The 22,276-nt window shown below is 38.9% G+C and overlaps 1 protein-coding gene across 3 annotated transcripts in view; it reads right to left on the minus strand.

The window, feature by feature from the left end:
* Positions 1 to 22,276, minus strand: part of LOC112541622 (uncharacterized) — a 174,764-nt gene that overhangs the window by 67,427 nt on the left and 85,061 nt on the right. Inside the window, exons 4-5 of one of the 3 annotated variants that reach the window (XM_088132023.1) lie at positions 17,747 to 17,889; positions 17,457 to 17,596 (exon numbers count right to left, since the gene is read on the minus strand). In XM_088132023.1, coding sequence (XP_087988149.1) covers positions 17,591 to 17,596; positions 17,747 to 17,889 — 149 coding nt within the window. In that variant the 3' untranslated portion in view covers positions 17,457 to 17,590. Of the gene's footprint in view, positions 1 to 17,456; positions 17,890 to 22,276 lie in introns of all 3 variants that reach the window. The other 2 variants (XR_015794384.1, XM_088132024.1) reach the window with 2 other exon arrangements.

A 22,276-nucleotide genomic window follows, 5' to 3' on the forward strand; every position in this document is an offset into this window, starting at 1 on the left:
TTTTAAATTTTTTACTATTCAGTCTAATTTTTTGGCATTTTGATCCATCTTTCTTAGTGGCAATTCCTCTTTTTCTACCAATTTTTCATTTAACCCAGGTTTCTTTTGGTTGCTGGTATCGCTTTTCTTTATGAATCAGTTTATATTTCAAAATGATTGTTTTGCCAATCAGAGTCATGCAATTAAAATGGGGAGCCATACAAATTTGATAAATAAATGAATAAATCAGGAAGACATGGATTTTTCAACACTGTGGGCCTAAGCTTTATAAAGTCAAAACCAGTTGTTTGAACTGAACTGCAGTATATACTTGGAAAGTCAGCTGAGATGATACAATACCGGCACAGACTGATCATAACAGTTGAATTCAGGTACTACTTTTGTAGCATTATTCTGTAATACCTAAAGGTCCCATATTGTCCTCAAAGATCACCTTGACATTCTGTGCATTGTAATAATCTAAATGGGAAGAGACAACATCATGAATTACATATGCCAGGCTGACATCTTCTAGTTATTAATTATTATTTAAATATCTAGTACTGATATTTTCCCTTATGTAGTTGTATAGCCATCTGTATTTATATCAGTGACCCGGCAGATGTCAGCTCATAACTGACCTTAGCTAATTAGTGAAACTAAGCAGGGTAGTTTCAGATACTTTGGTCACCTAATGCGAAGAGAGAACTCTTTGGAAAAGACCCTGATGCTGGGAAAGATTGAAGGCAAAAGGAGAAGAGGACGGCAGAGGATGAGATGGTTAGATAGCATCACTGAAGCAATGAGCATGAAACTGAGCAAACTCAGGGAGGCAGTGAAGGACAGGAAGGCCTGGCACGATATGGTTCATGGGGTCACGAAGAGTCGGACACGACTTAACAACTGAACAACAACAACAAAGCAGGGTAGGCCTGGTTAGTATGTGAATGGTGACCATTTGGAAATACCAGGACAGCTGGCTAGTCTGAAAAACATAATGAAAAAAAACAATGGCAAACTGTTTCTATGATGCTGCGTGCATGCGCACGCGCACACACACACACCCCCCCACCACCAGCACAATACTGTCACCAGGAATTGACTTTGACTCAAGGGCATATTTACCATTATCTAGACCAAACTGAGCCAACCCTTTCTACAATTTACTGCATATGTCCCACACACACCAAAAAGAAAAAAAAATATGCAAGTCAGATTATCTCGATGCTGCTTAATGAATGGTAGGGATGTAACACACACTCCCAAATTTAAAACAAACAAACAAACAAAAACCAGAATTAGGGCCCAAAATTGGCTCCCGGTTTGATGGTTTTCCATCTTTCATTCTGAACAACAGCAGCAATTATCAGCCTAATTTACATTAATACATATCCATATACCAAGGCATGGGAAAAATGTTTCCTTTCTTTTGCTCCTGCTCTGCCCACACACACACATACACACACACACAATTCTAAAAGGAGCAAAAATCAGAGCTAAGCACAATCAGTGTATAAGCTTCTTTGTATTAAACAGGCATTTCACAGCATGCAATTACTCTTCTCAGTTGGGGGCATATTTCTTTTATATTATTAATGGAATTATAAAATAGCTGAAATATTCTAAGTAATATATGAAGATAAGATTTTAGATAATATTGGTGTGGTTCAGCATTAGAACTCCAAGTAAATAGGTACTTGGGGAAAAGTCATTGTGTAAATTCTGTTTCCTATTCATGGTCCAATTTATAATCCTGCTGGGGGATAGGAATCTTCCCACCTCAACATCAAGGATGGGGGTCTGTGTGCCACTCTGCTAAATGAAAGCTTAGATTTTATTTAGATTTACCACAGCAATGTGATAGAATCCTCTGATGCTGGGCATTTCTAAAATATTGCAGACCAAGAATGGATGGAAGTTTTTGTGGTATCACATAAGTAATTAGCATCTTCTCCATAAAGCCAAGACTGTCAGAAGGAAGATCAAAGGCAATAGGAAGGCTTCATCTTAATCTGTTCACTGACAAATGAGGACCAAGGTACTCATAGCCAGTTTCCAAGATTCTTTAATTTAACCTTTTTTCTTGTTGCAAAGAACTTGCCTTCTCTAAATGTGTGAGAATCTTGCTTTCTTGGTGATGAGCTACTGTAAGGGGCCTGAAAAGTGAGACATTTTAAGACATGGTGCCAACACTGTTGAGCGTATTCCCAGAGTGTCTGTCTAATCCTGACATATGCTTGCCTCCAGCATCAAGCCAACCCTGCCTTTTCTGGAAGAACCTGATTTTGGTAACAACTAACAGGCTGCTGCATAATGTTGTCTTGCCCGTGTTTTCTCATGTCCTTAGAAAAGCCTTCTGTTTTGTTATTACCAGGACTGTTTTTTAATCATGTACTTTGATTGATTGATTGTGTGTCATCAAGTCATTTTCGATTCCTAGTGGCCACATTGATAGATTTTCTTCATAAATCATGCATTTGCATTTGAATTATTTGTATCACGATGAGATTAAAAAATGGGGCATCATCATCTTTCAGGTACAATAGAGAGTATTCCCACTTATTTCCAGCTAGTATTTGACTTGGGTTATTTGCATGAACTATTATCACTTGAATCTTAGAGAAATATAGAGCCCCTAACTCTTAATTGTGAGGGCCCCTTACTCAGATTCTAGGATTATGGCATATTATCAAGAAAATCCAGAAGATGGACATTGTGCCAGGGTTGTAACTATGATGAAATGCAGTTGTCAATTTTCAATTTCAGTTGAAGTGGTCAATTTTCCAATTTCAGACATATTTTTAAAATCTATAGTAACCTAAAGCTTTAGAAATAGGCACAAGCTTTTGGGTTTGGGTTTGGGTGATGGAATATGATGAATCAAGAATAACGTTGCATGGATTCTTCTACCATGAGAGTTTTGTTCACTGGACCACAAAAAGTTCTAGTTGTGGATAAGGAGGGAGAAGAAACTATGCAATGTTGTGTTTCCTTTCATCTGTTTCACTATGTAACCTATTGAGGATGTGTCTGCTGTGACTTTTAGAATGCCAAACTTTCTATACTTGTCCCCTTTTTTTGCATACACAAGATGAAAAACACACACACACTCACTAACATATATTTGTTAGTGCTTATAGAACAGCATGAAATCTGCAATTTTGGCTGTAGCCTAGTGAAATTCCTAATGCCACAAAGAAGAGATTATACCACATATCTCAAACAGGGGAAATCTGCCGCTTCCTCTCTGAACTTCCTGATTAGATGGCAGATGGCAAGAAGAGGGAAAAACAGCTAGTGTGAGATTATCAGATGTGGCATCCTGCCACTTCCTTCCCAGCAAGATTCCTTAGCTTTCCTGCCCTGACACTCATTTAAAACAAAAACCAAAAAAACACCTACCTTCTGTCCTGTTTAACCCACAATAGTTTTACACGTTCAGGGAATATCAATCTGGCACAAGAATGTTAAGAACAACATGTTTTCGAAAGGCGCCAGTTATGTTTTTATTTATTTTTGTCACTGACCAGACATGGAAAACAAACACAAGCATCTTTGGAAAAGCTAGACCAGCTTTTACAACAATTAAAGCTGCACATCGATGAGGAAAGAGTCCCGCCGAATCAAACGAAGCATATCTTCTGCTTACCTATCCAGAGCTTCTCCAAAAGCAATTTCAAAGCTACGACCATAAACAAAGATCTTTTCTAAGGAATACGAAGGGGCTAATACGGTCACTTAAACTGAGCCAGGCTCACATCAATCAAAGCTACTGTGGCTATATAACCAAGTAGCTGCTTTGTCACATGGGATACGTCCCATAGGGTACTAAGACAACACAATAGATAATTGTGACATTGTGCTGAGAAAGCAGGAACGCAAGGATATATTTGGCTAGGGTAAACTGCCTGATACAAGAGAGCCAGGCACCCTTTGGATTCCCAAATCCTGTTTTCTTTTATTGAGGGGGTATAAAAGAAAGGGTAGCATTGCATTTTTCCCTCGCTATGATAGAATTAATCAAGAAAAAGTTTCCTCCTGTCCTACTCCCACTCTTCCTCTAAGAAATCAGGAGATCATACTTGCACAGGTTGAGATTGTGAATTGGTTTGACCAGAATACGATCACACTGCGTCATCCTGCAGATTGTTTGGGTTTGGCTTAGCCAGTTGCATACTCAACCGCTTTGATCTGCAAAGCCCAGGTTACAGATAAGCACTGTGTGTCAACCTGAGCCACTTTGACTTGTTCAATAAACTATAGCTAAAACAAATCAAGGCCTGGTGCAATGTGTGAATCCAGACACCGAGTCTAATGGTTGAGTGGAGATTTGAACACAGAGATCCCTTGTTCAAAATCATCAGTGAAGAGCAACTCAGCACTAGACCTATTCAACAGTGACGCAGCTCTTGGTGCTTACCTATAAAGCTTTAAATGGTATAGGATTACTTTGGAGATCTATTTTTGGAGTTCTTTATAGCACCATTGCTTTTTATTAAACAGATCTTGAATGATTTAGTGGCACCCCAAGACAACACCCTGTGCTGCTGCCCCTGAAAGTGGTGCTAGAATAGCATATGATTGTTTTTCTTACAATCAAGGTGATAGATGATGAGCTAGCCTGGGGGGTTGAGGGGCAGTGCATGCAGATAAGGTACAGATGATTCACTGGTGACTTAGAGCAATGATTTTCAAACTTATGCTGCAGAATCTGTTAGTTAAAAAAAAATAATCCCAGAACACTTTATCAAAAGGCGAAGCTCTAGTGATTGAAAATTGGCTGTGTTCAAGTGAACTTTTCCTTCTTTCTTTCTTTGGTTTTTAGTCTCTAATGGATCCCCATCAAGTTCTCACAGGACACTATGGTTCCATGGAGCAGTTTGAAAAACTAGGCTTAGAGATACCTTTGAGTTGAGTAAACCAAACCAAACCAAACCAAACCAAACCAAACCAAACCAAACCAAACCAAACCAAACCAAACCTAGTCTCTTTGATTTGATGAGGAACAAGAATAAACTTCCACAAGTTGACATTCCATAGTTATTCTGTGTCAGCCCCACTTGGTGGACCAGACCAGGAAATCAACTCCAGGAAAGCTAAAACTACTTTTATTGGCTATAATAACAGAATCATGTGACTCTGATTGTGCTGTGCCTCCTCCCCTTCATATTCACATGGGAACTAGGGAGGTGTTTGAGCCACTCCTGAATGTTATCTCATCCCAAGCTTAAAAAGTATTTCAACCCCTTTCACCTAGAAAACAGATTCTGACACCACCACTACCACCACCACCACCACCACTTCTCAATAGGTGGATAAAAATGCCACATCCAGTCTAAACATCTGGCTGTGCGACTCATCATCATCATCATCATCATCCTACCACCAATAGTAATAGGTGCCTTGGGTGCAATCCCAAAACATCTGGAGCAGTACTTGAAGACCACTGGCATTGACAAAATCACAATCAGTCAATTGCAAAAGGCAGCTTTACTCGGAACAGCTTACAATCTGTGACAATGTCTTTGATATCATCAAACAACAACATCTGCCTATCCCAGGTCCGTGGGAAGGACTCAATAGGTGGATAAAAATGCCAAATTCAGTCTAAACACCTTGCTGATTGTGCTACCTACCATAATAATTTATTAAACTTGTATTCTGCCCAACTCTCAACAGCTATGGGTGGCTCACAACAATCAAAGAAATTACAATAAAATCAATAAAAAATAAAAGATAAAGATAAAAGATAGCAAGGACATGAAATGAGGGGTCTCACTGTCCCTCACCAAAAGAATCTTCCTTACTTTCTACATTCTGGGATTGTGGGAACTGGAGTCCCAATGGACTGTACTTCAAGGAAGCCAAATTGAAAAAGGCTAGCCTAGAGAAGTAAGCTCTCAAAATTTGGTTGTGGGAGGTCCTGCTTTAACTCCCGACTCTAATAACAGCTTAAAATCAAAGGTGCCAGACTGGTTTTATCTTCCCTTATCTTTAAGTGGATTAATTAATTTCTGTCACTATTCCTTTTCAAAGATAGGGGTAATGATAAAGTAGTGAAGTTGAGGATACATCAGTTTTGCAGGTAATCCTTACAAGAAGGGATCAGATCTTATAGGAGCACAGCACAGTTGCACACTAAACCATGAGGCTAGAAAGGATGCTGTTGTAACTCACACTGCATGGTAGTTGTGCGGGAGTTCTAATATAACTGTTAGAAACATCTAACCATTTTCCAGGGGATTATTAGCCCTAATGAGTTTATTTAACAAGAGATTCCATAAAAACCAGGGCAGCTGGAACGTCACAGCTATTAGGAGTGCATCTTGTCCCCAACCTTTTCAAGAGTAACTCTTTCCCTCCAAGGACAAAACATAACATAGGAAAGATAATTAGATGCTTGTCTATTTAAAACTTAGAGATGGGCTCAAGGGGAAGCTATTATTCCTCAATATTTCAATAGCCTAATTAGATGCAGGAAGCTTCTTCATTAACTTGTGGCTAAAAGAGCAAGATTGGAATTTTAGCAAAACAGCCGTTTGGCCACATCCATGTGGAGAGAAAAAGGTTATAATTGGTTACTGTCAAGGTATTTCAAAAGATGATGATGATGATGATGATGACACTGAAAGCAAAATCCTAATTCTTATCTTAATGACTTCATCCTAGTAGTAATAATCCTTATCCTAATGATTTCTGAATACATTCCAGCTCTTGAGATTGTCTTTAAAGAACTCTTTGCTAAAAAGAATGAGGGAAAAAAAAACATAAAATGTAGTGGACCAATGTGCTTTGGAAAGAAGGTAGATATAGTAACCAGAATGATATTTCTGAGACAGGTCTGTCTTCTTTCCACCTCTTAGTTCCCAGTAGAGCTTCTGTGCTTTAACAACTGCATGGCAGACAGAAACTTAACAGCTGAAATAATTTCACACCAATGGATTTTTGTGTCTGAAAATCTGTCAACTTTTTTCTTAGCATTCTATTTCTAAAAACACATGAGAGGGGAAATACAAGATTGTTTAGTCTTTGTTAATAAAATAATTCTGCCGTGGAGCTTTGCTCATGCTGGAGTATTATATTTAAACAAATATCCCTATACGCACATTTCTGAAATGCTGTGAAAGAAAAAAATACTAATCAATGCTAAATAAGGAAGAAAGATTTAACTACTGGCAAAGAATATATAATAAAATAAAGATCCATTAATCCTCTGTCACTTTTTTCAACATGCAAAGGGTGAAATAAACTCACAGAGCAAGATTATAAAGACTGACCTATATTTTTTCATTAAAACAAGTACTATTTACTGCCATATTTATTGGCTGCTTGGGCCATATGTGTATCAGGGGTCCTGGTTCTAAATATTAGGAATAAGTAATATAGCTAGTCAATAATAACATGCAGTCACACATCATACACCTCAAAGGTTAAAGATGATCCTGAGTTATAAACAAACATCACTTAATTTCCAACTCTGGCTAAGCTGATTTAAAAAAAAAAATGCAAGAATTCATCTAAGGTCAAGCCTTCACACTTTAATCTGGAATTGAACTTGTGAGTTGTTGAACTGATTGTGCTGGAGATATATAGCACTGATGTATAGCAGCCATAACTAATTGATTTATACCCACTGACAAACAGAACTTTATGTCTCTCTGTTCACATCTTCTACCAGTGTCATTTTTCTTTGAGGTTTAACTTACACTGACAACAGCAAGATTTTAGTTGTCTGAAATATTTACAGAGGAAGAACATTTATAGGACAGCATCTCACTAATAGGAAAAAAGTATGTCAGTCCATGTTTTAACATCTTTAAAGAATGGATAATGCATCATATTATATCATGGGATTAAACAAGAAGATACAACTTCAGCTCTTGGAGGAAATGTTGGATATAAATCATATGAATAAATAAACCTGTTATGCTACTTAAGTGGAATTCATACTTTCAGGCTGAACAATAACAAACTTCTAATAAAAAAAGTAGATGATCAGGAGCTGAGTTTGAACCCTACTGAGAATGTTCATGAATTTTTCCTGGCAATGGTACAAAAAAATACTTTGGCATTGGCATTGTTTTTTTCTGGAATTTCCCCCATTTCTAACCTAATTTATAGCCCTGGTAGTTTATGGCAACCTCTTTTCCAACTACTAACTAGGCCTGACCCAGTTTAGCTGCTCAAGATCAGCCAAGGTCAACTAGCAGCTGCCACCTGCTGAGGAAACTTCTGATAGTCATAAGAAACAGAAAACGTCTAAGTATGATAAATAGTAATCGTAGATGGTACAGGTGAGAATACTACCATATTTCTCTGTGGTATGTCCACAGTAGTGCATAGTTTATGTAGGGCAGTCTTCTACACCATGTGCAGCCTCAGTATGTGTGCACTTCATCTTAGAATACCACAACCAGCATGCCTATTTCTATCATATATTTATTTCAATCAATGACAGTACAAACATAGCTATTTCTAAGAATGCTGGAGAACATCCAGGTTGGGGGAAGCTGATGCAGAGTCTCAGGTTTCAACCTGATTATATACAGTAAAAAGAAAAAGAGGGAGAGAGGGAAATATGTCCTAGACAAATTAATCCAAATCACTGAAGGCCACTGCAAGTCAGAGTACACAATTCTGGAATATATGGACAAAAAATATGATCTACTAAGCTAATCAATCCCTAAGATATCAAGTAATAACTGCAACTCAAATTTCCTGCAAATCATAAAGCTTCCAACATTTTATAATTTACATAGGCTCCTAAACAACCAGTCTTACTGGATCAGACCAAAGACTAGCATTCTGTAACATCCAGATATCAGTAAAAACACAAGATAACCACAGTTGCTGGTATGGAGAAGCATGCTGATTCTGGAAGGACTGTGCAAAACATTCAAGACAGATGCTTTGCAGTGCATATTAGCTTGAATTGTTTGGGCAGCTTACATGGTTCCTCTGAAAGCACCTTCCTGCTGTCTATATACACATGTATACACAGCCATTGGCAGTCCCAATGAAGGTATTGCCTGTGCATGCACACATAACTCTGTGAGTGTTGCAAAAGATGTGGATGCTTTAATGACACAAAGAGAGGCTATTTGTTCATGCTAATGCATGATGCTAAACAACTTTTCAAAATGTTTTCACAGCCCTACAATATATAACCTTCCTGATCCCTTTCTAGCGTTGTCCAACTTGGTGACCATCACTATAACTTTTCATAGTTTTAACTAAGAACCATCCTGAACTGCCCACCATTCAGCTTGTTCTGGCTCTTGTATTTTAGCATATGAGAGAAGGAAGAAAACTCTTTGCCTTCTTTCTCCATGCCTCATCTACTGTGCTTTGGGAGTCACTGGAAGTCAGACAGCATATACATTTCATCATCATCGTCACTATTATTATTAGTCACACAGCCAGTCAGATGTTTAGACTGGATATGGCATTTTTCTCCACCTATTGAGTCCTTCCCAAGGACCTGAGATAGGCAGATGTTCTTGTCTGATGGTGTTGAAGGTATCATCGCAGGATGTACACTGTTCCAAGTAAAGCTGCCTTTTGCAATGAACTGATGGTGATTTTGTCAATGCTGATGGTCTTCAAGTGGTGCTCCAGATGTTTTGGGATTGCACTCAAGGCACCTATTTGTACTATCTTTGCTTCCTTTTGCCACAGTCGTTCTACTCCTATTTGCAGGTCTTTGTATTTTGTGATCTTCTCCAGTTCTTTCTCTTCTATTCTGCTGTCTCCAGATGTTGCAATGTCCACTATCCAGACTTTTGTCTTTCTTACCAACAACTGTTAAATCTGGGATGTTATGTGGCAGGTCCTTGTCTGTTTGAATTTTGAAGTCCCAGAGCACTTTAGCATCTTTGTTTTCTATTACTTTGCCATGTACCTTAACACAGGAATTGTTCAAGCCACGTAATTATTGTGGAATCTCTCCATGTCTATACATCAACAAAAGCATAATTTTCAAATTAGGAGAAGCAATAGTGGTTGATTACAAATGCATTTGATAAGTGTACACACATAGACAATTGAGGTATACAGTAAGTGCCACAAGGTTCAAGTCCTGGGTCCTCTTTTCCTTAACATTTTTATTAAAGATTTGGAGGTGGAGGTGGATGGAATCTACTTTGCAGATGAAACAATATAGGTAAGATAGCTAATATTCTACAAGACATACATGCATAGTTATTCACCTGGGAAAAAGAGGTTAGATATACAGGTACACAATGGGAGGTATCAGGCTTGGCAGCAGGTCTTGTGAAAATACAAACTACAAATTGACTCTGAGTCAGTAGTATGACGTGTTGCAAAAAGACACACACACACCAACACCCAAACAGGCTAATTCTTATTTTAGGCTGCAGCATCAAAAATACAGTTTCCAAATTAGATGAAACGATGCACTACTTTGTTCTGGGCTGATCACACCTAAGCATGATCACTGTGTCCAATTCTGGGCACCACACTATAAGATGAATTCAGACAAAATGGAACATATTCAAAAGATAACAAAGATGATCAGGAGTTTAGAAACTTAGCTTATGAAGAGTTTGAAAGAGCTGGGTGCGCTCAGCCTTGAAAAATATGATGATGAGGGGGGGGGGTTGTACAGTCAGCCAGATGTTTAGACTGGATTTGGCATTTTTATCCACCTATCGAGTCCTTCCCAAGGACCTGGGATAGGCAGATGTTGTTTTTTCTAAGAATAAATTTTATTATATTTTTTTTTAAAAAAGGTTAAAATACAAAAAAATCAGGAAAAAAAGAAAAAAAGACATAGAAAGGAAAAAGTAGCTTCCGACTTTCCTTGGTACAGGTATAACTGTATGCAGATGTTCTTGTCTGATGGTGTTAAAGGTATTGTCACAGGATGTACACTGTTCCAAGTAAAGGTGCCTTTTGCAACTGACTGATGGTGATTTTGTCAATGCCGATGGTCTTCAAGTGGTGCTCCAGATGTTTTGGGATTGCACCCAAGGCTCCTGTTGTTGTTGTTGTTGTTATTTTGTGTCTTTGAATCCTGGCAACTATCTGGACATGTCCCTGAAGTTTTCTTGTTCAGGTTTTTTGGAAGTGGTTTGCCATTGCCTGCTTCCTCAGTCTGAGAAAAAGTGGTTGACCCAAAGTCACCAAGTTGGTTTGTGTCCAAGGCAGGACTAGAACTCACAGTCTCCTAGTTCTAGCCTGATGCCTTAACCACTATACCAGACTGGCTCTTTAGGGTATTACAGCATCCTTTAAATACTTGAAAGAATATCAGAAAAAAGACAGTTAAGAACTATCTATTATTCCATAAAGTAAGACACAGAACAACATATTTAATGCCCCCCTTTTTTGGCAGGAGGGGGAACCTAGTCCATGACAGTTTTACCCAGCTAATTTTTCTCATAGCATCTGTAATCTTAAAGAATTCCAAAATCCTTGGCCCTTTGAAATTGGGACAGGAGATGAAGATTTAAAGTGAAATCCTGCAGAAAGCAATCAAAGAAACCTTGCCAGCCTCTTAAATGCTGCCAATTAATTGTGATGGCTGAATTAAAACCCTCAATAATCCATTTTGGATCTCATCACTGTGAATCCAATAGTGGCCTCACCTGTAATTATCTTAGTAAATCGCACCTTCAAAAGCATAACAGCTTGTAAACTGTACTGCATCAAAATAGAACATCACTTGAAAATCCACCAAGGCTACAGACATTACAGACATCAAAGTATCTGCCTGCTATAAACACAATGCAAAAAGAAGGACCCAACTTTTGTAATTTAAATAGAGATGGTCAGGAGACAGATCTGTCTTTATCAACTGATGGATGGCTGGGGGATTAGATCAGCAACCATTCACAATTCCCTGATCATAGCAACAATACACTTATTTTCTTCTCCCTGCTCAAACTTATACTGCTGAAATTAAGAAAACCTATTATAACCAGAAGTGGAACTTTGTGGAGGATCTATAGCCAAGTCTCCAGTCAAACCCAACCACTGTCAGACTCCCCCCAAACAATGGTGAACTAGTCAGAAGGCTCCACAGCTTCTTGAACAAACACGGCTAGAAATGATATTGTGTTTCAAGAACAGTGGCTGTAAGACAGCTGAGTGATCAGGAAAGTTAGAATTTACAATGAGCCATATTTCAAACCTTTCACATTTTTTACAGTCCCACCCTCTACAGAGAGAACTCTTAGATTTCTTCTTGTATGAGTTCTGGAAGAATCTATTGAAGAAGGATTGTTGTTTACATTCTCTGCATTCCTGCTCTCTTGTTTAGATAAATCACTGAAGTTAGGTTGGACATTTTCAATCACTAACTGAAACCCAACAATTTGATACAATATACTCTGGCAACATTTTCTGTTATGTCCCCATGACATTACATTCATCTCATCCCCAGCCCCAGACAGACTTAAGTCATCTTAACTGTACCAGTGTTAAAATAGTATTTTCTGTTCTTTTCCAATACTATGGAAGAGAAGTCTCAAAGAGGGTAGAATTCACCTAATGTCGATTCCCTTGGAAGAAAATTGAAAATGATTAGGAACAGAGGCAATAAATGCAGGATAAGGATCAGCAGTTAGGGCAGCAAATGCCATGCCAGTAACAATTGTGGATCAAGGCCCATTGAGTTTTGTTCAATTTGGACATTTAAAGCAAATCCCTTGTTTCCAATCTTTGCCTTCAAATATTCTTTATCTTAATATGGATAAAGGGTATCAGGATTTTAGTTAGAAATGAAGTAGATCTTGTAAGCCTACTTGATTTAGACATCTCAAGATAAGTTATATGGACGTTTATAATTTTTTCCAATTTTTTCAAAATCAGTCCTAAGACACCAAAAGAGGAATTTTTAGTTATTCAAATTTGAAATATCCAAGAAGATATAGTACTGCCTATCCAAAGTTAAAAAAAAATCTGCCCACTGATTTTAAAGGAATTGAAAATGGGAGAAATGATGTTTTTGCTAAATCAATTGTAGGGAAGAGGGGGCACTCAAGTTGTTGCTGAACTACAACTCCCAACATTCCCTACTATTGGCAGAGCTGGCTGGAGTTCCTGGACGGGGTTGTTGAACTGGAGTGCCACAGTTTCCACTTCTGAATTAAAGTAAAATCAATACCTAAGAGAGAGATGGCAGCTTCTTAAAAATTAGAAAAAAAATATTCTGTCTCTACCCATTAGTGTTCTAAAAGAATCACAGTGTTTATTATCCAGTCCAACATCTTCAAATTACCTACACAGATAGAAGAAAGGTATTCAACTGTTATCTGATTTGACACACACAGACATTTTATCAATTAAGTATTTATCAACAGTGAGATTACACGTGCAGGGCTTTGCATGTGTATGTAAATTAATCCCGTTCCTTTTTAGCAAGGCACTTGCAGCCAATCATAACATCAGGATAATCAATGGGCTGGTACGTACATGGTTAGCAAGCATTAGAAATATTGCATATTTACCTGGAAGTCTGGGTGGGAAAGAAATTTATTTGGTTTGCCTTTTAATGCAAATTTATTTAACACACCTTTCCTAGGTATGTGAACTGGGTCACATTATGATTTGAGGTTTAAACTTGTTTGAGTGTCACGAAGTAGCTCTTCAACAAACAATGCTTAGTTTCCAGGGAAGCTTGCAAATAAACACCTACACACACACACACACACAATGTGCATTTTATTAGGAAAAAAACTGCTTGCAAAATATTTACCATTAGATAATACCATGTACCAAAAAATATTCTCCTTGGAGAAATGCATACAACTTTTCATACAGATCATAAATAAAGCAACTGTTGAAATTAGAGGAAAGAGAAACAACAATACATTGAAAACAATGAGAAATGGAATAAGAGAGACATATTTTCCCATCCTTGCCTGTGGAATTCTCCAATACATCCGTTCCATTGAATTCACTCAGATTTATCTGAGAAGATGGTTCAGTAAAAACATTAACATTTACTTCCGAGTCTCAATGTTTATGCAGTTTTAGAATTAGCTTGTACAGAAAACGGTTGCTTTTTGCAGATTTTCTATGAAACACTTTGTTGTGATTTTCTTTTCCTACCCAAGGAATCATGCCCATTGAACGTACTGATTATGTTCTAAAATACTAGTCAAAAGAAGAAGCCCCTCCCTACCTATAATTATGGAATTAAGAAAAAATGTAACTTTTACTAAAGTCATTAATGAAGCCAGTAAAAATTATTTCCCGTTTGTCAAAGACATTGGGATGTCAAGAGATAATGGAAATGACAGATGAACAGTGGAAACTTTGGCAAGTAAACTATATTGCAATGAATCAATGTCATTTGCAAAAAGCTATTTGGAAATTATACTTCAGTTGAAGTTCCAGATCTGCCCTAGTTAATTCTTTTTTTTTTTTTCCAAAATTTAAAAGGATAGATCTAAATTCCTGCACTGGAAAGTAGAATCTGAATTTTCCCTTTAGCTATAGTGGCAGTGCATAGCTATATATGTGTAAGGTCTCATTAACTTCAGGTACTACTACTTTAAAGGAACCATAACAGATACAAAACACAAAAATAATAACTGAAGTACCCTTTAAGTAAGAGTAACTACCTCCCCTCCTCCAATTGTAAGAAACACGAATTCATTATTTACTTCAGACACATCTACAGTCAGGTCCAGAAATATTGGGACATCGACACAATTCTAACATCTTTGGCTCTATACACCACCACAATGGATTTGGAATGAAACAAACACAATGTGCTTTAACTGCAGACTGTCAGCTTTAATTTGAGGGTATGTACATCCAACTCAGGTGAACGGTGTAGGAATTACAACAGTTTGCATATGTGCCTCCCACTTGTTAAGGGACCAAAAGTAATGGGACAATTGGCTTCTCAGCTGTTCCATGGCCAGGTGGGTGATATTCCCTCAGAACCCCAATTACAATGTGCAGATAAAAGGCCCAGAGTTCATTTCAAGTGTGCTATGTGCATTTGGAATCTGTTGCTGTCAACTCTCAAGATGAGATCCAAAGAGCTGTCACTATCAGTGAAGCAAGCCATCATTAGGCTGAAGAAACAAAACAAACCCATCAGAGAGATAGCAAGAACATTAGGCATGGCCAAAACAACTGTTTGGAACATTCTCAAAAAGAAGGAACGCACCGGTGAGCTCAGCAACACCAAAAGACCCGGGAGACAATGGAAAACAACTGTGGTGGATGACCGAAGAATCCTTTCCCTGGTGAAGAAGACACCCTTCACAACAGTTGGCCAGATCAAGAACACTCTCCAGGAGGTAGGTGTATGTGTGTCAAAGTCAACAATCAAAAGAAGACTTCACCAGAGTGAATACAGAGGGTTCACCACAAGATGTAAACCATTGGTGAGCCTCAAAAACAGGAAGGCCAGATTAGAGTTTGCCAAACGACATCTAAAAAGGCCTTCACAGTTCTGGAACAACATCCTATGGACAGATGAGACCAAGATCAACTTGTACCAGAGTGATGGGAAGAGAAGAGTATGGGGAAGGAAAGGAACTGCTCATGATCCTAAGCATACCACCTCATCAGTGAAGCATGGTGGTGGTAGTGTCATGGCGTGGGCATGTATGGCTGCCAATGGAACTGGTTCTCTTGTATTTATTGATGATGTGACTGCTGACAAAAGCAGCAGGATGAATTCTGCAGTGTTTTGGGCAATATTATCTGCTCACATTCAGCCAAATGCTGCAGAACTCATTGGACGGCGCTTCACAGTACAGATGGACAATGACCCAAAGCATACTGCAAAAGCAACCAAAGAGTTTTTGAAGGGACAGAAGTGGAATGTTATGCAATGGCCAAGTCAGTCACCTGACCTGAATCCCATTGAGCATGCATTTCACTTGCTGAAAACAAAACTGAAGGGAAAATGCCCCAAGAACAAGCAGGAACTGAAGACAGTTGCAGTAGAGGCCTGGCAGAGCATCACCAGGGGTGAAACCCAGCGTCTGATGTCTATGCGTTCCAGGCTTCAGGCTGTGATAGTCTGCAACAGATTTGCAACCAAGTATTAAAAAGGGAAAGTTTGATTTATGATTATTATTCTGTCCCATTACTTTTGGTCCCTTCACAAGTGGGAGGCACATATGCAAGCTGTTGTAATTCCTACACCATTCACCTGAGTTGGATGTACATACCCTCAAATTAAAGCTGACAGTCTGCAGTTAAAGCACATTGTGTTTGTTTCATTCCAAATCCATTGTGGTGGTGTATAAAGCCAAAGATGTTAGAATTGTGTCGATGTCCCAATATTTCTGGACCTGACTGTATAACAGGACTTGTAAAAAGTGTCCCAGTTGAATACCTGACACTGAGGCAGACTGCATTAGAATAAGCAGTTCTGGAGGTAACCTAGACTTAAACCACTCATGGCTTTTCATACCAAAGTGAACACCTTGAATTGGGTTCAGAAAGCAACCGGTACAAAGGTTTCAATGAAAGGGTGATACAGCACTGCCAAGAGATGCCATTCACCATCCATATGGCCACAGCTGTGCTTTCCAGACTATCTTCAAGCATTGTTGCACAAAGCCTCATTGCAATCAATTTCTTCTTGAGCTTCCCAGTGCCTTTATCACATCAATGCCAGATTTCTCTCTTTCAGGAAAGGTGCATTTGATTTATCAGCTGAAGCTGGTAGGCACATCCTCTTGCTACAGATGTTCATACCAAAAGCCTGTTTTTTAAGAAGGAGTGGGCATATCTTAAAGTCTAGCTCCCAGAACCAACAATTCTGCCTTCTTGTAATTCAACTTCAATGTTTTCCCTCATGAAGTTGTTGGCAGTCTTTGGCAGCATCCCCACTAATAGTGATTCTTGTGTCATCAACCAACCATCATTGTGTCAAAATAACAGTCATGAGGACAGGCTTCATATCACCTCAGTGAAGGTTGAGTGAGGCTAGGAGAGAATGGAAGTTACTACTGGGATCCTGCCTTCAGGTTCAAAGGGGACAAAACAGACAATCCTGTGAAAAGCTAATTATCTGGCTTGACTTTAGTTACCTGCTGGGAGCATCTGGGATGAGCCTTATCAGAAATGCCGCAACTTGAAGTCTTTGGAGGAGAATGGAGTATACATTTCATTAAATAAAATAACTAGATAACTAAATATGAGGAAGTGAGGTTTATGTTTTTATTTTCCAGCATGATCAAAATTTGCTTATCGTTAGGCAGCCAGAACCCAGAGAGAGAAGGGGGGGGGGGATATTCATTCCAGCATATTTAGAACTGCAATCTTAATGTCAGCCTGACTGACATATTAGAATCATCACATTTCCTCCTCTGCTAAACTATTTAGCAAACCCTACTTATCATCTCTCGCTCTTGGGAACTGCAATCAGAAAGGAGGAAGCTGTTCAGTTTTCTCTTTCTTGCAGAGGTGAAAAGGAGGGTAGAAGATAAGTGGATGAAGTGGGGGTGGGGGGAGACAGAAGACAAGTGCTTACCAACCTTTCTAATAGCCCAGCATATCCTGAGATGTTCTTATGCTCCATTATGTATGAAACGATGAAGGTATGTGTTTCTGGGCTATGACGTAGAAAAGAAGAAGGAGGCACAGCTTCTCATGTTTAGCTTCTTTTTCATCACCTCTAAAAGAGGAATGCACAACAGTTTCTCTGTTGAGAGTTGTATCTCTCCCTCACTACCCCATCAGAACACAATTTGGATGTCACCTGCCAATGGTGTTGGAAGCCAGAGCCAAAAATGGACCAGGCAACTATCCAACTTTTTTCAGATACCTTCCAATCTGTTACTTTCTTTTCTCTCTTCTGTTTTCTTTTTCTTCCTTCTTCTCTTTCTCCACACAACCAAGAAAGGCAGCTCGTATTTTCCAGAAGTGTGAGCTGTTTTCTGGCATACAGATGCAAATTGTACATCTCTGCTGTAAAACATAAAACACAGGACCAAGGAATAAACAAATTAAATACCAAAAAAACAAACAAACCAGGGGCTGAAGTAATTTCTGCAAGAGAAAAGCTATTTTGGTGGGCAGGGGGTGATGGTTCTAATTAGAGCATTAGGGAACATACTAGAAACATGCATGAATATGTTGTTTACTGACAGATTCAAGGTGGGTTACATATAGCACAAATAAAAGCAGTAAGGTTCACTTAAAAAAAATCATTTCCAAAGAAACAATTTATGAAGACAGCCGAGATCCACCATCTGAACCACAAGATGGGATCATTCTTACTACTGTGCAAAAAGGAAGCAGGGTTGGGACCCAGTGTAGCTGTAATGATATGTGGGAATGACCTTGGGAGACAGGAGGAAGAGCGGCAGACTGGACAACTGGCATGCAGAAGATTTCTGTTAATGTAACCTTACAATAAAGATTGAGTTAATACTCATGGTTGGTGCTTCTTGTCTGGACTACCTCAAAGGGCTAACATCAATTTTGCAAGACTGAAAGAATTTCTCCCTGCCTCTCCTTTTACTGTCTGGAAAACTAGGGAGGGTCCCTTCTGAAATGTTCCCACACCTCCTCTCCTTCTGTGGGTTGAGAAATCTTTTGCATGCCTGTTGTCCAGTCTGTAGCTCTTCCTCCTGCCTCCTGAGATCATTCCCACATACCATTAGAGTAACTTAGAGGGCAAGGTGTTCCATAACATGGGGGCTACCACAAGAAAATCTTTCCCCCCACTCCTTTCACCTTATTAGAGGTGGGGACTATTAGCAGCCCTTCTCAGGATGGGCAGGCGAGACAGTGCTGACCAAATAGGTCTTTCTAGACTAAAAGCAGAACCCTGAATTGGGCCTGGAAGCCTTTCAGCAGCCCATGTAGCAATCAGAACTCTAATGTAATGGTACCCCATCTGGTGCTCCCTGTTAGTAGCTGGGCTGCTGCATTTTGAGGCAGATAACTTCCAAGAATAGCCACGTGTATAGCATTTGCAGTAAATGAGAGGTAAAGGCATGGCCCAGAGAAAGTGAGTACAAAGGAATGTCTCTTCTGCATCCCTGTTAGAATTTGGTAATCATTCAGTTAAACCAAATGGTAGAAGACTCCAACATTTCCCAGAATTCTCAGAAAGCATGGCGGAAGGAGTCATAGTCCCAAAGTGTATGGTGGAAACTTGCTCCACTGTTACTCTGAATGATTGGGAGCAATTTCTAATACCCCATTTTTGAAAGGCAATAATGAAATGAACCTCTCCCCTACCATAAACTGCTACAATGAAGAAAACGTGGGACAACTAAGAATTTATTTTTGGATGGAAGGGCTACAAGTTCAACTGAGTTCTGGTCCTCAATCGTTGCTCAGAGGTACCCTGATTTTACCCCTTAGCATCTCTTTTGCAGATAGCTGTCAATCTTAGGGTTCAAGTAAAACACAAAGAACCAAATGTCCTTTTCATCTAAACCAGCATAACTCACAGTTTTACTATAGCAATTAATGTAGATTAAAAACAAATATAGCATCTCCATCCTACCAAACAAGAAGAGTGTGAAAATTGAAGTGCTTGGTTATGACAGCTAATTTTTTTAGTTGATTTGCACATGCGACACTCATTAATTTTTGATAAGGGCATGTTAGCAGATGCTGCCTAGAAATGCACATTTGCTAATTAACATTTAACACCATTTCCTTAATCTTAAAAATATTGCTAGCCCAATGTATGAACCATGTTCATTGATAAAAGAAGGCATAGCAATGGGAATGGGAAAAAGGAGAGATGAAATGGGAAAGAATTAAACTCAAACAACTCCAGATTAGTTGCATAGACCACTGAGACATTAGGCAATGGATAGCTCAAACAATCTGCTTCCTGAGATGAATATATCCTCACAGCTCCTGAAACCAAGTATGGGTCGCCTTCTAGTTTCTTCACGAGGTCTCACCCAGCCTTGATTTCTGGAGCCAATGGAGGTTGTCAAACAATAATCCAAACTTTTCTTTACAATAATGTTGGGGATAAGTGTAAACAACCCAAGGATTTTTTTTTCAAGTTTCAAAAGAATGTTTTGGTCATAGTGTGGCATGAGCATTATATGATTTAATTTGGGCAAAGAAATGATAGGTAGACTTAAATATGGTCTTGATAAGGAAAAAGCAGTATGAGGAAAATCTGTCATGGGTCCAGTGGCAGCTACACGTCTTTATGGTCATCTCCTTCCTTTCCAGCTGCAACCAAAGGTTTGGTTAGTAGTAACACTGTTTCAGCAATGCAGAGTTTAATGCTGGGTGTTATTATGCGTATTCTCAACAGAAAAGCCACATGGTCAAGTGTTTGCTACAGCAATTGCTTATGACTGGTAAAGAGTACAACAAGGAAAATGATCAACAAGAATACTACTTGTAATTCTTGAAAGGATGATGATTAGCCTTCCTGTTCAGAAATAAATTCTTGGGATTACCTTTTTTCAAGCACAGTTCTATATTCTGAATGCTTCTTTGGTCTCAGCCACTACTAATTCTTATTAGATTGGAAGACTAACTAGACTAGAGTAAGATTTGGCTTGTGTTTTTTGACTGATGATACATCCCAGGAAGTATTTGGAGTAGAGTTTGTAGGGCCTCTCAAAGGCGCTTCCTTGGAGCACCAAAGGTTACTTCCTTTGTGGAAGTGGGACAGCATTATTGTGAGGAACAAACAAAATGCCACAAAATGAACTTTTTAGTTTTCCATGACTCTTTCTCAAGATCAGTGATACAAAAAACGGGGGATGGGAAAAGGAGCCCAAAGGCCCCAAACTACCTCAGGAGTTGTGACTCTTCAGGTTCAGAAGCCAATGGAAACTAATCAAAAAAGAAAACCCAAACATCTCCAAGTGCTTATTGAGTAAAACCTATTTGGCCAGAATTTGATGTTCAGCTTCAACATACAGAGAGCATACAATATGACACTTATACATTTAAAAATTACAAATTCATTGCAAATTCTCCAAAGTCTGTAGCACAATGTTTCTCAACAGAATAACTAAGCTTTCTAGTCTGCAATGACTTATTTCACATAACCATAACCATGTGGATCAGAACTGAGGGGTGGAGAAGCTACCCCAGAGGGACGTTTTCAGGAAACACATTCCCTGGATCCGTATTGGTACTGGACAAGATTTTAGAGGGGGACGTTATTTGTGGAGTGGTGGGTGGATTGCTGATTATGAGCATGTTACATCATCCATGCCTGACAGAGCTAGAACAGAGTAAAAAGCATAGGAATAAGTAAGATAAATAAATTTCCTGCACAATTTGCCACTGACATCATTTTGTGTTGTCTCTTCTGCAATTTACAGAGGCTGATAAACATTCCCTGCTCGTGTGGCAATAGATTTTCTTCCTTCAAGGAAGTCTATTTTCTATTACCATGTAAACTGCAGGGCTGCCAAGCAGACTAGCCTCATTAATCTTGTCCCAAGGTAGAAGAGTTAGCACTTCTGTACAATGTTTGTGAACTTATGTCTTATTCCCCCCCCCGCCCCCAATTTCCCTGGCTTAGCTGAAGAGACTTCATCTTTGCAGTGGATTTGCTTCATAATTCCCTAGACTAAAAAAGGATCCTTAAATGCCCTGAGCTGAATTTCTAATAATTTTTAAGAGGTCCCAATACTAATATTGTTGAATGATGCGGAAAACTGTACAAAGACAATTTCTCTGCTTCTGATGGCCAAGGTATACATGTTGGCTCTTAAAACATCTTTTTCTTTCTCTGAGACTTTTCTTAACATAATGCCAAAAATCAGTGATGCTGTTTTCTAACATTTTGAAACAAGAAATATACAAAATACCTTAGAATGGGTTTGTTGTGGCAATGATAACAACTACTACCACAACTCTCTCCATCCCCCAAGGAAATGAATCTTGGCCCTGCCCTCTTGTGTAACCAGGCCCTGATAACTTTTTATGATTACCCCACATTCAGTAGTCCAAAATCAAATCACCTTTGAGTCAAGCTTAACTCTGATGATTTCCATATTGTTTTCTGGGCAACACAACAGAAATCATCATTTTTGACTGTCTAATCCCAGCTCTGGGATTTCCTGCTGCTCTCCTATCCAAGCTCTATCCAAATCCACCCATTTAGCTTATGAGATCACCCCTCAGCTAGGTGTGCACAGCAGCCCTGGAGCCTCACAGAATTTAAATGTGGCTCAAAGATACCAAATGTTGTCTATCCATACCCCACAGCAATGGTACAATGATATATTGTACATGGGCACAATATTCAAACATCTTATTGCTGTCAATCTACTAAAGATACAGGATTCTTCTGACTCAGTGAAGATGGCAATATCCTGTAAATGAATTGCATCTCAGAGAAAAGATT

The sequence above is a fragment of the Python bivittatus genome, unplaced genomic scaffold, assembly GCF_059951505.1.
Source record: "Python bivittatus isolate LINGU-HERP-01145 unplaced genomic scaffold, Pbiv_v1 ctg000980_np1212, whole genome shotgun sequence".
Lineage (NCBI taxonomy): Eukaryota > Metazoa > Chordata > Lepidosauria > Squamata > Pythonidae > Python > Python bivittatus.